Source organism: Bubalus bubalis, chromosome 24 (genome assembly GCF_019923935.1).
Source record: "Bubalus bubalis isolate 160015118507 breed Murrah chromosome 24, NDDB_SH_1, whole genome shotgun sequence".
NCBI classification, from domain to species: domain Eukaryota; kingdom Metazoa; phylum Chordata; class Mammalia; order Artiodactyla; family Bovidae; genus Bubalus; species Bubalus bubalis.
This window is the reverse complement of record NC_059180.1, coordinates 7,953,968-7,969,463: the sequence shown is the minus strand read 5'-3', so window position 1 is coordinate 7,969,463 and position 15,496 is coordinate 7,953,968. Positions and strand designations below refer to the sequence as shown.

Sequence of the window (15,496 nt, the reverse complement as noted above, 5' to 3'; positions counted from 1 at the left end):
AGTGGGTTGCCATGGCCTCCTCCAGGGGATCTTCCCCACCCAGGGATCGAGCCCTCACCTTTTACATCTGCAGCTTCGGCGGGCGGGTTCTTTACCCCCAGCGCCACCTGGGACCGTGGTACTGCCCTTGCCCAAAGGCGCCCCCGACTGTGATTGGGGACCAAGGCAATGTGAGGGCTGGCAACTTGCTCTCTCCCTGGAAGGGTTTCCCGGCGAAGGGAGGGGGCGGGGAGGGGGTGGGGGAGGAAGGAGGGAGGGGCGGGAGCTTGCAGACCGGGCGTCCCACGCCGGCTCCCCCCATGCAGGCTAAGCCCCAAGCACCGAGACGACGGGCGGAAGACGGGTAGCCAGCGGTCCAGCGGGAGCCGGTCGCCGTCCCCATCCGGCGGTAGCGGATGGGGGTCGCCCCAGCAGAACGGCGGCAGCAGGCAGCGGAGCGGAGCGCACGGGGGCCGCCCGGGCTCGGCGCAGAGCCAGCTCGATGTACGTACGCTCGGCTTTGCGGAGGGTTCCCGCGCCGCGCGGGCTGCGCCGAGCGGGGTCGGGGGCGGAGCTGGGTCGCGCTGGGTCGCCGCGGGGTAGGGGCCAGTGAGTGCGAGGGGGCCGGCCGCACCCCCCTCCCCGGGGCCCTGCCCACACCAGCGCGGCCAGGAAGGCCGGGTGGTTTCGCCCAGTTGGCCTTAATGTCAGGGTGAGGGGGGTCTGCACCCCTGACCTTGGCACACTGAAGGCCAGAGCAGGTTGACCACTGGGGCATCAGCCAGTTGGGTAACGAGCTGAAAAGGAACCCAGGCCTTCGCCTCGCTTCCCGCGGGCGTATGGGGGTAGGAGAGGGCGTGGACTGTGGTAGGGGTCGCAGTTGGGATACAAGGTTAAAGAGTCAGGACCGCCCCCTCCCACCCCCCGGGCGTCATTGGCGCCCTGAGTCTCCCTCTCCCCACCGATTCCTTTCCTCCTCTGGAGAGCCCTTCCTTCCTCAGCCCCCTCACAGCCCCTCTCCCTCTCTCAGATCCCTCCCTCGTCTGTCCCCTTGCATTTCTGCAGTCCCTGCTCCAGGGAAAACCTGTCCTTTTGTGGGCATTGCTTAGACAGGGGTCTCAAACCTGCAGCTTCACTCCCCTCTGTCCATCCTTCCTAAGGCACCTCCCCCAACACACGGCTCCCTCAGAGGTGCTGTCCCCACCCAACCTCTAGGAGGCGCACAGACTCCGGGAGACCCATGGGCGATGTGGTGACTGATGAAGAAGCCTTTCCTGGGTGGATGGGCTGGGCCAGGGTGGGAGGCTCTCCCAGGTCCCCCCAGAGGCCCACATCCCCTTTTTTGTCTGTCCATCATAGAGTCCAGGGCGGAGCCCCTCACAGGGAGAAGGGGACTGCAGTGCTGGCAGGGGCACCGGATGGGCACAGGGGACTTGGGGTGGGTAGGCCAGCAGGTCCCCCCCGCCCCAGACCTCAGGTCTCAGCAGCAAACATGTACGTGTCGGTCAGTTTCATTTTTATTTTTGACTGTTTCCTTTCACTCCTTTTCTTTTCTCAAACACCCTTACTCCTATGGCCTCAGCGAGCAAAGCCAAGGGCAGCTGACAAAAGGCTCTGAGTCTCAAGATCGTTTTTATTTAAGGACATCCCCTGTCTTGAAACCGCCCCACCTGGACAGGGTGCCAGGCTCCTGGGCTCCGAGGGGACTCGTTGGGCTACGTGGGGAGGATCACTCCCGTGTCCCTGGGTCTGTCTTGGTGAGGGGAGAGGGCTCACAGAGGTAGCTGAGGGCGGCCAGGAAAGGGACTGGTGCCACAGGCCACAGAGGAGACATCCAACTTGGACAAACACCATAGAGCGTCCCCATCCCCAACCCCATGGGCACAGAGCTGGATTAGCACAGCGCCCCAGACACCTTCTCCTGGAAACTTCCTATCTTCTGACAGGCCAGAAATGCAGGTTCTCTCCATCAGGGCCTTCCATCTCCCCTACCCCGCTACCCCTGGCCCTGGAGGCCCGAACAACAGCCAGAAAGTGCCCAGGGCCCGCGCAGACTTAATGGCCAATTAAGTAAAACCCCAGGAGAGGACAATCATGGAAGGCCACCTGGCTTCCGGCCATGGGGAGGAAGCCTCTGCAGCACTCCAGTCCTGTCTCCCTATCAAACATAGGAGTTGGCACTGCCCTGGGAGTTTTCTAGAAGACAACACTTTGTTACTCTTCCCGCCAAGCATGCCCCCCAGATCCCCTCTACCCCTTGCGTCCTAGGAGGTCTGGGACTTCGGAACATCCCAGGCCTCTCCCCCAAACCTCATCCCCTCTTGCCTGCAAATCCTTTCAGAGGAGTGAAATGACATTTCTCATTCCAGGGAGGTGAGGTGGGCTCTGAGGTCACAGACTTTGGCCAGTAACCAAAAATGTCTTTGGGAAAAAGTACCAGAGGGTGGGGTGGTATTCTTGGATGCTACCTTTAAAAAAAAAAAAAAAAAAGAGAGAGAGAAGCAAATGGGAAAAGAAAAAGCTCACCGTTTTTTAACCCCGTCTATGTTTTTGTTTGTTTTTTTTTAGCCTCCCATTTGAAACGTGGTAATACTGTGATTCCATTTCTTGTTTAGCCGGCAAGGGGAGAGGGTGGGGAAGTTTATGTAATTTTTCCTGTTATTTTGTTTTTCTTCGTATTTCCTTTCTTTTTTTCATTTTGTGACATACAGAAATGCAAAGCATCTCTCGGGGTTTTTTTTCCTCTATCTTCTATGTTGTTCTAGAATTTTGCTTTTTTGTGTGTTTCTGTGGGGATTGCTCCTTCTAATGCAGAGATGGTTTTTGAATCTCAAGTGAACATTAGTCATATACATATCTATATTTTTTTCCTTTGTAATCAGGATTTAAAAGGGAAGATAACTCTTAAAAAAAAAAAAAAAAATCCTGTACCAACAGCTCCTGCCAAACCTTGGGCACCAGCCAGCCCTCCCCTCCACCTCAGGGCATAAGCTGGGACTGCTTCAGCTTTTAAATTAACAAAAGATGGTGCATCCATGTCTCAGTCTATAAGGAACTTTGGCGAGAAGCTGAGAAACACAGAGAAGGCAAGAGGTCATCATCCATTGCTTCCCAGAGCCCTGAACTTTCTCAGTTCCATTCCTTCCAGGTCTCAGATCCTTAGGAGGCCCTGGAGCAGGGAGCTGAAGACACACGATAGAGTTTAATTCAGGTGAGGGTTGCAAAGCCAGATACTCTCAGGCAAAAGAAAAAGTCCATCCTGGGCTAGACTGAGTGCTAAGCTCCCAACACATCTCTTAGTCGTCCCATTCCAGGGCAGAACTGAGCCCCAGAGGGATTTCTGGGTTCTGCTGTTTATTGTTCCCTGCGACTCAGAGAGTGACCAGCTCAAGGTCACGCCGCTTTTTAGAGGTTGATCCAAAAGGAGACCGTAGCCTTCTAACCTCAAGACTCCCAGGCACAGCCAAGATGTGGGAGGGTTGTCAATAGAAAACCCACTCCAGGAGCCCTAAGCAAGGGGAGGAGGACGTGGGAGGTGGCTGCTGGGTGTCTCAGCTCCTGCTTCCCTCCCTGGGCATCCCACCAGGTGTCAAGGCCGGCTTCCAGCTCTCTCAGCTCCCCAGCACGGGAGCCTGCCTGCACCAAAACCAGGCTGTGGGTGGGTCCAACATTACACAGCCCAGTTCTACACAATTGGTGCCTCAGAGACCCACAGAGCCCTGCGCCCCCACAGTTCCCATACATGTGGGGAAATAAACAGGCACAGAAAGGGAAAGGAGTGACTCAAAGCATGCTATGTGGGACAGACGAGGAAGATCACTTCACGGGACAAGTCCTTCCACCCTATCTCACCTGCCTGCCTCCACCCCCAAGAACATGCCTGCTAGCTCTGCTCTCCCCAGCACACAGGCTGCAGGTTTTGCAGCCTTAGGCAGTAGGGCCACCTGCCTTGGCTGCACCTGCCCCTAGTGTTAAAGGAAGCCTCGCTGTTTGGTGAGGATGGCAGAGGACATCGGGAGCAAGGCCCCTGGCCTCTTTCTGGCCTCTGCCTCGGGCTCAAGTCTCATCATCTAATAGGTGGCCTAGAGTGACTCCAAGAAAAGGTGCCCGTGGATCTCCCCAGCCTGCCTCATCTCAGCCTCCCCCTCCCACCCTACCCACCAGGAAAGAGCAGTGACCACAGCTGTAGGGCGGCAGTCAGGATAGGAAGGGACATCTTGGCATTTCTTCCAGGATGAAGACAGAAGGGATGAATTTTGCTAAAATGATACTGAAGCCAGGGGTAAAGGGGAGTTGAGGCTGAGCCAGTCCTCCAAATTGAGTCCGTGGTTGCCTTCCCTTTTAAATGCATGATCCCTTTCACCCCATCAGTCCACTCTGATTGGCCTTGTTTAAACAGCTTTTCTCTTCCGTCTGGGTCCACCTTCCCCTCTGTCTTCCCCGCTCTGTCTGTGTTTCCTTCTGCCCTTGTTTCTCTGTGTCTCTTGGTCTGTCTGTCTCTATGTGTGTCTCTCTGTCTCTTCCTCACCACCTCTCCCCCTGACTTGGGCCTCTCTCCCTATACGCTGCCAGCCCCTCCTTCACCCGTGCCGTGGTTCTGTTCCCATCAGCTGCTTCCTGCATGCCCTCTGGAGGTTTTCTGTTGTTTAAAGAGTTAAGGAAAGGTTGACTCTTGGAGCGCGTGGGTTAAAAAAAAAAAAAGCAAACAGAAATGGCTGGGCAGGATCTCTCTCCCATCCCTGGGACTAGACCGAAAGCCGCAAGGCTGCCCCGTGCCTATTCAGAGGGGGAGCACAGCTTAGCGTCACTGTCTTCCCGGATTCTGCATTCCCAATGCGGAGACCTTCTTTTCTCTTTTATTATTGCATTCCCGTCCCTGACCACTGAGAAGGTAGGTATTCCGGCTCCGCTGTGCGCCGCTCCCATCTCCAGATAAGCCCCGCCACTCTGCTTGGTTTGAATGTGGTTTTCTTTCTCTCTCAATCTCTCAATCTCTGGTTGGTTTTTCTGCCCCTTCCATTTTCTTTCTTTTAGTGACTACTCATTTGTAACTTGCATTTTCTCCAAATGAGCTGCAAAGCTGTGTTTCCTGGTTTGTCCTTTAGTTTTCTTGACTTTCCACACCCCTCACCCCCACAGCTTTTCTGGTTCATTCTACCCTCCTTTCCCACCTTCCCCTTCTTCTCCTCCATCCCGCCCCCAGCCCCTCCCTCATGGCCCTCTCTCTCTCTCTCATTTTGTTGTCCGAATGCATTTCTGTGTGGTTTAGCATTCTGAGTTTGTGTTCCCTTCCTGAATTGTATGCTGCGGTGGAGCCAACTTGATTTCTGTTTTCTGGAGTAGCTGTTAAGCCCCTGACCCTTCAGCCCTGCCCATCCCCGGAGCCACCCTGGGCAATGAGCAATGTTGGAGGGGATCTGTGCTGGGCCTGTTGGCCTCCAGATCCTGAAAGCAGCTCTGGCTGAGGTCAGGTCTAAGGAAACAGCTCTGTCCCACCCTCCAGGGCCTGCTGGACCCCTTCGGTCCTGCCCTGGCGGCAGGTGGAGCTAGCAGGGAGCCACAGACTCAGGTGGTAGCTGGCATCAGGGCTGAACTGCCTCACTGCTGTATCTTCCGGGCATTAAATGGTAGCTGAACTGCAGGGGCAACACCAGCTGGCCAGGAACAGGTGCCGGAAGTACACAGTAGGATGCCTGCTCGGCAGTCTCTGTGGGGCAATCTGAGAGATGGAGAGGATGACGCTCAGCTCACCCGCCCACTGCCTTGACCATAACCCAACCAGACCGGGGCTCCCTCAATCCCCCAGCGTCCTTCCATTCTTCCAAATTTGAGCTAAATGTGGTGCCCCAGTGCAGATGATCCAGAAGGGACAGTCAGCAGGGGCCAGGGTCCCCCCGAGATGCTGAGGCAGAACTAGGCCTCGATCCGGGGACCTGGGACTCCCAACTCAGTGCTCATCCAGGCACACGGAGGATCAGGAGTCGGTCCTCCCAAACTTGCCCTTGACACTGTCTCCTGTCCCACCTGGGAGCCGCTGCAGAAGTTTGATATCACAGCCCTTGGGAGGCCTCAGCAGGGCTCCATCCTGAACTTTTGACAAGAGAAAGGTTGCCTATTCATCCTCTCCTTCCCACCCCATGTTGGCCCCAGAGGTAGGTCCTGGGGAGGTCACCCACCAGAGCATCCCTCATTCCTGGGTGGTGCTGGAGGGCAGAGAAGGAAACTGCTCAGGGAGGGAGAAAGCACTGTTGGTCTGCTGGAGGAGACTCTGTCCCAGCCTCATGGGAGAGTGGAGGCCTCACCTTCAAGGAGTATCCGATGTGACCAGGGCTCCTGAAATGGGATTTTCAGATGCTGAGTTAGAGGGGGTAATGGTTTCAGATGCTCACTTGTTCTTGTCCTAAAGGATACCAGGATCAGATGAGCACCCTCTCCCTTACTATTCTTGTCTTTCCCCCGCAAAATGTCTTACATAATAAGCAAAAGATGGCAGGTAGCAATTGGTACCAAGGAGCAGAGAGGCTCCTGAGAGCAAGGCTCAGAGGCAGGTGAGGTCCTTCATTCCTGCACGCACACACTAGGCCAGCACCTGCTGACCCTCCTCCATGCTGGGCCCCATCTGGGTGTCCATGCCAGGGAGAGGCAGGCCGACCTGGGTTCACAGCCCCCACCTGCCAGGCCAGAGGACTGACAAAGGTCACTCAGAACGATGCGAGGGAAGAGATGAACCATGGATAAGGAGCTAGTTCCTGCTGGTCATGGTACCCCCAGCCCTGGCACAGCCTGGCTCAGTCCACACCGAGGGAAGGAACAAGTATCTGTGGGATCATAGAGGAGAGCACCCAACTCAGGGTGAGGATCAAGAGAGGCTTCCTGGAGGGAGTGGTCTTGAGCTAGGGTAGAGGACTGATAGGAATTAGCCGTGCTGTTGCCTGGAGAATCCCAGGGACAGTGGAGCCTGGTGGGCTGCCATCTATGGGGTCACACAGAGTTGGACACGACTGAAGCGACTCAGCAGCAGCAGCAGCAGCAGCCATGCTGTAGGAAAGAAAGTGAAGGGGAAAGAGGCAGGAAGGGACAAGAGTCCCTAAGAACAGGCTCCTGGAGATGTTTGGAGGTCCTTGGCCCCCAGTTCTTCCCAGCTATGAAGTTCCATGGTGTCTGGACTTGGATGTCCCTAGACTCCTGGGAAGAATGAGATCCCAACTGGAGATGAGGCTTACCCTCTGGCAGGATCAGGGTGATTCTTTCTCCCCGGCTTCTGGAGGCATGGATGGATCAGGGTGAGACGGGCTCTAGAAGTCTCCCCAGGGAGGTGCTATCTGCTACCCTGTCCAGCACAGCCTTCCTCCTATCCTCCTCCATCTGGGGACTTGGGTGATACCACATGGGACCCCAGGCCTCCCTGCCCTGCTCTGACCATATTCATCTGTAAAGGGACCATGAGTCATTTGACCTCTGAAGAGAACCTCTCAACCCCTGTACAGGCCTACCAAGCAAAGATCCACTTATCCCCCACAATAACAACAGAGAAACTGAGGTTCTCAGAGTTGACCACTTCCTTAAGGTTTCGTCGCAAACTCAAATCAGAGCTAATCCCAAGGTGTTCCACCTTGCCGGTTAGTATCATCTTGGGCTCTGGCAGCCATTTGCCTTGAAGGAGGTGAGAGGGAAGTGGGGAAGAGCTTGGACTTCAAGACATGCTAAGCGGAAGGCATCCAGATCCATGCCGGGGTCTGGTCCAGGGGCCTGGACCTTAGTGGTTAGGATCCTGGAGACGTCTTTCTCATTTGCCTCCTCTGGAAGGAAAAGGATGCTGGATAACAGAACCTAGTTCTGGGAGCTTGGGCGCTGGGGTGGAGGGGGGTCTGTGTTAGAAGAGACGAAGGTCTCCTGGTGATGTCTACTGAGAATGGACTGCCATTTCAGAGGGGCCATGGCCGAACACTCCAGTCTCCATCTCTCCCAGCAGAGGTGAGCTGGTGATCAGGAAGGTCAGGGTGCTCAAGGGGCACCCCAGTCCCCAGTGATATCCACTCTGCCTGCCTATGCCTGCCTCTGCTCTAAACAGAAGCTCTCCCGGGCTTCATGGCCCATTTGGCTCTGAACAGCTGCTGTCCCCACTATGGCTGGTGTTCACTGACTGCTGCACCCACCAATCACGAGCTAGCTACGCCCTACCCCTAGTGGAGCTGACTTCTTGGTCGATGGGTTCATGCTTGCACAGAGAGGTCTTGACACCCCCAATCCCCCACACCGCCTCCATCCGGAAGTACTCAGGGCCATACCAAGGAAGCCACACTCCTTCTGGTCCCTGGCAGCAAGGTGCCCTGAGACGTGGCAGCTGGTTTTGCCTTTTCCTCCAAAGAGGCTGCCAAAGGAGCTTGGCCCAGAGCCTGCTCCTTTCCCAGGACTCCCTGGCTGGGCCCTGGCCCATGTAAGCGCCTGACTTCCTACCTCAGTAACTTGTATCGAGGCCCTATTAGATGCCAAATTCTGTGATAAAAACTGAGGTTACAGGGGACTTCCCTGGTTAAGTAGTTAAGATCCTGCACTTCCAATGCAGGGGGTGCGGGTTCGATCCCTGGTTGTGAAATTAAGATCCCACATGCTGCTCAGTGTGGTACAGCAAAAAAAAAAAAACTGAGGTTACAAAGCTGACTCCTACACCAAATTGGCCCTGAAGGTGCTCATAGTCAAGTTGGTGCTGGTGACTGAGGGATGGGGAGGAATGAGGGACAGACAGACTCACAGACAAGTACAATCAACTGTTACTGGCCAGAAGCCCAAGGACAGGAAGAAGGGTCAGTTCTGTGGAGGGAGGGGGATGCAAAGGGGAGTCAGGGAATCCTGGAACATTTGCTCTGGAAGGGACAGCCAGAAGCAAAGTCTGACCCTGTCATTTCGTGGATGGGAAACTGAGGCCCAGAACGGGCAAGCGACTTGGCCAGGGTCACTCAGTGAGGTCGGTAGCGGCAGGCTCTCAGAGCCCTGGTTCCCAGCCAGGGCGCTTTCCGGTTTTCTGTAGCCTGATCCTTGTGTCCTGAGTCCACTTTCGGAAAAAACATTCCACATCTCTATCCAGCGGTCGCTCCAGAGGTGACCCCTGGGCACAGGCCCAAGGAGCCCGGCGCTGCCGATCCTTCCTCCAGAGGCGGCGTGGCCTCCTCCCGGCCTAGAATGGGGTGGTTGCGTTTCTCTCTCTCTCTCTCTATCTCTCTTGCATTTTTGTGAATCTAATGATGAACTTACGCTACCACACTTTTCCCTTCTCTTACACATCTTACCTACTAAAGGAGGAAGTGCCACTTTATTGGTAAGTGGACGTTAACCAAGAGGGACTTAAAAAATCAGAACTTAAAAAAAAAAGAAAAAGAAAGGAAAAGAAAAGAAACAGAAAGACAGTCGGGCGCTACTGACAGCTGCACAGGTCTCTGCAGGGTCGGAAAACAAAGAAAAAAATGTTAACAGGAAAATGTCAGTTCCCCAGGAGTTCAGACATTGTTTTTGATTTTTGGTATCTAATGACATTTGTGGATTTTTTTTTAATTTCTGTTTTTCCTCCCTTTCTTCGGTTCAGTTTTGAGTTCCGTTGTCCCGCCCCGCCCCCACCCCATCTGTGTGCCGTGTGCCCCCCCCCCCACCCACCCCCACGCGCTGGGCGGCCTGGCCTGGTGGGCTGGCCCTAGCCCGGCCTCCCCGGTGCCCGTCCTCTCTCTTCTCTCTGCCGGGATCCTCCATCCCGTCGAGGGGCGGGGGCAATGCCAGCCCCCCCCATCCCCCGTGCCCGTCCTGGATGGCCCTCCCTGTCAACCCCCCCCCCCCCGCCCCCACCGCTCCGTCCCTCTTGTGTTTGCATGCCGAGAACCTTGCATGAGCTGCACTGTTGAGGCCAGAAGGTGGACACTCAGGAGAGGCAGAGGCAGGGCAGGCGCGGGGAACCGTGTGTGCGATGCTCCGGGACTGGCAGGCCCCCGGCCCGGGCCCGGTGAAAGCTCCCTCTCCTTCTCTCCCCCCACCCCACCCGCCCTCTCTCTCCCCCTTCTCCCTCTGGTTCCTCCTCTGGATCTGCCCTCTCTCTCCGTCTGTCCTCTTCTTTCTCTCTGCTGCGCTAACCTCTCCCCTGTCTCTCCTCTCTGCTCGGCTCTGTCTGCCCCCCTCTGGACTCTCCGTCTCTGCCCCGTCTCTGCCCGCCCCTGTCGCCCCCGCCCCGTCCCCTCTCCACCCCGCTCCGTGCCCTCTCTGCCTCTCTCCCCGTCAGAAGCCCAGCTCGCCCTCGCCCAGGGTCCGCGACCAGGCGGAGGCCGGCGCAGCCACGCCGCCCGCGCGGGGGAAGGAGAGCCCGAGCCCGCGCTCGGCGCCGTCGTCGCGGGGCAGAGGAGGCCGCGCGGCGGGCGGGGCGGCCAGGCGGCGGCGGCGGCGGCGGCGGAGGCGGCGATCGCGGTCCTCGGCGTCCGCACCCCGCCGCAGGGGCCGCCGGCGCGCCCGGCCCGCGCCGCCCCGGGGCTCGTCGCGCTCGTTCAGTAGGGCCCGCTCCAGCAGCGACTCGGGCGGCGGCGCCCCCGGCCCCGGGCCCGAGCCCGACTCCGAGCGAGGCCACGGCGGGCACGGCAAACGGTGAGCTGGCTCGGCCCCAGGGACCCGCCCGGGGCTCCCCTCCCCGCACTGAGCACTTACCCCCGCCAGCCCCCTTTCCCCACCAGGCCCTCGCCCCCGTCATTCTCCACGCACCGAGTTCCCCCCACCCCGCAGATCACCCTCCTCCGACGGAGCACTGCTCTCCCCGACGGAACACCCTCCCCCCACGGAGCCCTCCCCCTTCCCTGGTGGTCCTCCCTCCCAACGCACTGAGTGCCCCTCCCTCCCCCTCCCCCAAGCAGACCTCTTCCCCCATCTCCCCGCTAAGATCCAGGCCCTCTTCCCACGCTAGCAAACCCTCCTTCCTTACTTGCCCCTCCAACCCCAAGATCACTTTCCCTCGACGGCACGGAAAGGCCTCTTCCTCACTGATTTCCTCTCCCCGCACCAGAGCCCCGCTCCCTCCTCCCGGAACCAACTCCCTGCTGCTCCCCTAACCCCCTAACCCCCGTCCCCTCGCCAACCCCACAGAACCCCTTACCCTCCCAAGACCTTTCCCCTCGAGGGGGCCCCCCTCACTCCCTTTCCTGTCACCCAGGGCTCCCCCTCCCCTGCTCAGGGCCCACTCTCTGCCAGCTGAGCGTCCCCCTCCTGTCGCCGTGCCCCCTCCTCCAGGGCTAAGGAGCGGGCCCCGCGCGGCCGGCCCGCCAGCACCTCGCCGTCCCCGGGCAGGCACGGCGGGCCCGAGGGGAGGAGCTCGTCGCGCAGCCCAGGCCAGCACCCGCGCTCCTGGAGCTCCAGCCGCTCACCCTCCAAATCCCGCTCGCGCTCGGCGGAGAAGAGGGCCCGCAGCCCCAGCCGCTCGCCGTCGCCCAAGAAAACCCTGGGTCGGTAAGTCCGGGTCCAGGGGTGGCGGCGGCGACGGCGGGACCGGCCGGGGGCGGCCGGGCCGCGTCGCTCACCCCGGGCCGGGCCCCGCAGGGACAAGGACGGGGAGAGCCGCGCGAGGCACGCCGAGGCCGAGGCCGCCCGCGCCCGGCGCCGCTCCCGCAGCTACTCGCCCATCCGCAAGCGGCGCCGGGACTCGCCCAGCTTCATGGAGCCGCGGCGCATCACCAGGTAGCCAGGGGCCGGGCCGCGGGGGTCCCCCACCTGAACCTGGTGCAGGGACGAGGGGGCGCCGGAGGAGAGGAGGTGGGGGTTGGGGAAGGGAAATGGGGGGTGGGACCCGAAGACTGGGGCAGGCTCGGAAGGAGGGAGGCCTCCGGCCGGGAAGCGTCCGGGAGGCCTGGAGGGGAGGGGCCGGTACTCGGTCTGGGGACAGCAGCAGGCAAGGAGTTCGGCTCTGGAAGATTCCAGCCATCCCTGTTGGAGCCCCTCCCTCCTCCTTCCCGCCCCTCATTTACCTCCTGGCAATGATGTCTCTCTCCTTTTCTCCTTCATCTTAAGGTCCAGCCTGCTGAGTGGCCTGTGGCCAGCCTGGGGGCCGGGTGGACCCCCTCTCCACAGGCCGCAGGGGAGATACCCATGTGAGCTGACTGGCTCTGTTCAGCTGTCTGCCTGCCTCTCCTTTTCTCACTAACCCTTTCTGCTCACTTCTCAGCCCGCCTCACCCGCCGGGGGGAATTTGGAGGAGGGGGCAACAGCAGTCTGGTCTCTGGGGCAGTTGGGAGAGGAGCCAGTCCCTCCCACTGTGCCCACACAGTCTGTCAGGACTGGGGCTCTGGGCCTGGGTCTCCAGGTGAGAGGATGGTCTGCATTTGTGAAAATCACTCTGCAGCCCCAGGTCCCTGACATGGGATAAAGGGCCACAGGCAAAATGCTGAGGCTGCCTCTGCTCTAGCCTTGCTGGGCAGCCTTAGGAGATAAGCCTGCCTCTCTGGGCTTCAGTTCTCCTGTCAGAGCTAGAGGCCAGCCCGCCAGGCTTGGGATATCCCCCCCAGTAGATAACCCACATAAGCAGGGTGCCCAAAGACAGCTAGACCTCCATGCCTTCCACCTGGCACCCACTTCTGCCCGCTCTCAGGCTGCCTCCTCCTCCCCTGCCAACTAACTTACACCTGTTTTCTTTCTCAGAATTAACCCCACGCAGTGGGACGCTGTCGCCTCCTTAACCCTATTTTCTTTCCTCTGGGTCACAGTCTCCTGGCTTCAGACTAACTCCGGGCCAGGGGGAGGTAGTGGAGTAAGGTGTGGGGGGCTGGGGGGCTTGGGCTAGGGCCTTGGGCCTGGGCAGCAGTGGCCAGGGGCCTCCTCCTGTTCCCTCTGAGTGACCTGAAAACCAAAATCCTCAATTCTTTGGAGGAACAAAGAAGCAGGACTGAACCATATTCACAAACCCTCCCAGGCACAGAAGCCGCTGCTTAGCTTGGCTGATGTGAGTTGACTATATTTAAAAGTTTCGTTTATTCAACAAATATTTATTGAGCACCTGCTTCAATCAAGCAGAGACTTGGTCCCCTTTCCCTGCAGGAAAAACAAAGTGATCAACATGAAATTGGCTAGGAACCACTGCCTGTCTAATCCTGTGGGGGGCAGGGGTGGAGGTGGAGGCGGGGACAATTCCAAGGCCGAGATCAGAGGAAACTGAGGCAGGCAAGCCCTGGCCACTGCTGGGGATGGGCTCAGGGCCAGAGTGAGGGCCCGGGACTGGCAGAGCTCAGGGCCCCGAATGGCCTGTAATCGGCTTTTCCCTCCTGGCAGTGCCCGGAAGCGTCCCATCCCCTACTACCGACCCAGCCCCTCGTCCTCCTCCAGCTGCCTGAGCAGCGACTACTCAAGCCGGAGCCCCAGCCACAGCCCCAGCCCCGGCCACAGCCACGGAAGCTATAGCAGCCGCAGTCGGACCCGCAGCCGCACACGAAGTCCCTCCCAGACCCCCACTCCCAGCTACCACAGCCGGAGCAGCTCAGAGAGTGGGGGCTTCTGAGCCCAGCGAACCCAGCTTCATGCCCCCTGGCACAGGGCAAGGCGAGGGCCCCAGGAGCCATGGGAGGCGGTGGGGCCTGCACCCCACTGCTACAAAGAGGTCCCGGGACTGGGGAAGACCTTGAGGGTGGTGGGTGCCCTGAAGACAAAGAGGAGCTGGATTCTGCTGCTTCTGGAGGGTCCCCACCCCACCTCCTGCTCACCCACGCAGTCCAGGGAACAAAGAGCCGTTTCGAACACAGGGATCATCACCCTTTCCTGCTTGATGCCAGCTCACCAGGCTGAGGACCTCAGTCCAGTGGAGCCAGGGACACCCTCTTAAAAGTGCCAGACCTGGGAGCCTCCCCTGCCACTCCCTAGGGCCCTCAGTTCCTCTCCACCTCTGGGCGGACACGGAGTGGGACAGCAGGCAGGAGCTAAGTTAGACAGAAGGAGGAACGGCCTAACCCTCGGTGCACCACCCTCCAGGCTGGGGAACCCCCTCCTTCTGAGCTGGCTGCAGAAGGACCCTGGCTGCGGGCTAGAGGCTGGCCCCACAGCCTCCACAAACCCCTTCCCTGGCTCAAGAGTGTGCAGACTCCGTGGGGCCCCTGAGCCTTAGCTCACCCTTGGTCCCACCTCTTCAGGCCAGGCTCTCCCCTCCAGCCGTTGCCCTGTGCTCTTCTGGGCCAGGGCTTCCCCAGCCAGGCCATCTGCGTGACCTGAGATGGGGCCAACAGACCCCAGACCCCTGACTCTGAGATGAAAGGGGTCAGGTCAGGAGGTGGAAGAGAGAAGGGGGGGATGGAGGAGGAGCCTGTGGGGGGGAAAGCAGTGCAGTGGGAGTACTGAGCAGGCTCCGGAGTCCCTGCGTGCCCAGTGGCTGAGACCTGGGCCAGATGGCACGGGCATAGGATAATGTGCACTCCAGGGCATGCCCACGCGAGCAGGGAGCCAGGGGGAGCACTCGTTCCTCCTCTCCCAGATTGGGGTGCTACAGCCCTTCGAAGAAAGGGTAGACTCTAGACTGAGGGCGGTGGCCTGGGGCACGGACGGACGGACAGACGGATGGGGAAGCAGTGAGCCCCCAGCCCTCTCCTGCTGCTCCCAGCCCCCTCCTCCTGGGGCCCTCAGGGATCTCACAAAGTCTTCCTTGGCCCAACAGGGCAGATGCCCTGGGCTCCAGTGGGGGGAGGGGTCTGGGGTCTGATCCGGGTTTCCTCCCCCCACCCCCACCCCCAATTTCCCCTTCCTTCTCCGCGGTGCGGATTGAAATCGGACTCTAAATAATAAACACTTGGAGCCCGGACGGCAGGTGGTGAGACCAGGCCTCTGTGGATTTGAGTACCTGGGGCGTGCAGGGAGGGAAAGGGGGGTCCTGGGGTCCTTCCCTCTGAGAAATGAGAGGGACCCAGGAGAAGAGCAGGCACCGAGGAACCAGGGTGCAGCACCTCCACCTCATGCTTCCATGCATGAGTCTGCAGATTGGTGGGGAGAAAAATGGGGCCCCCAAAAGGCCTTCTTCTTCCCAGACTGGAGGCCCTGTGGGCTTTTTTTTTTTTTTTAATATTTATTTTTATTTATTTGGATGCTCCGGATTTTAGTTGTGGCATGTGGGATCTAAGTTCCCTGACCAGAGATGGAACTTGGGCCCCCAGCATTGGGAGCACGGAGTGTCATCCACTTTACCACCAGGGAAGACCCACCCTGTGGGCTTTGAACACCCCTGTTTCCCCGACCCCCCAACACCTGGCCTCACTTCAGCAGTGAATGGGGAAGCAGGGTCCACATGCAGGACCTTCCTTACAGGTAGGGTGTTCAGAACAGCTGGAACACAGCTCAGAACAACACTGGCTGTGAATCCGGGCTCCACGCGGGGCTGGGAGGAAGACGAAAGGGGGGATATTGTCCTGAAAGTGCTTGGCACAGGGCCTGCCTGCCATACAGCAAGTCACCCATGGGTGGCCACTTACAGAAAACACTGTGTGTCCAGCCCCGGCTGGGGGCTAGGATGGGGATTGAAAAGGGAGAG

General features: G+C 59.0%; 1 protein-coding gene across 2 annotated transcripts in view; it reads left to right on the top strand.

The window, feature by feature from the left end:
* SRRM3 (serine/arginine repetitive matrix 3) overlaps positions 1 to 14,786 on the top strand; it is a 53,900-nt gene extending 39,114 nt beyond the window's left edge. The window contains exons 11-16 of one of the 2 annotated variants that reach the window (XM_025275630.3): positions 306 to 483; positions 10,241 to 10,596; positions 11,233 to 11,448; positions 11,539 to 11,676; positions 12,007 to 12,086; positions 13,261 to 13,472. In XM_025275630.3, coding sequence (XP_025131415.2) covers positions 306 to 483; positions 10,241 to 10,596; positions 11,233 to 11,448; positions 11,539 to 11,676; positions 12,007 to 12,086; positions 13,261 to 13,322 — 1,030 coding nt within the window. In that variant the 3' untranslated portion in view covers positions 13,323 to 13,472. Of the gene's footprint in view, positions 1 to 305; positions 484 to 10,240; positions 10,597 to 11,232; positions 11,449 to 11,538; positions 11,677 to 12,006; positions 12,087 to 13,260 lie in introns of both variants that reach the window. The other variant, XM_025275629.3, reaches the window with a different exon arrangement.
* The last annotated feature ends 710 nt before the right edge of the window (positions 14,787 to 15,496 follow it).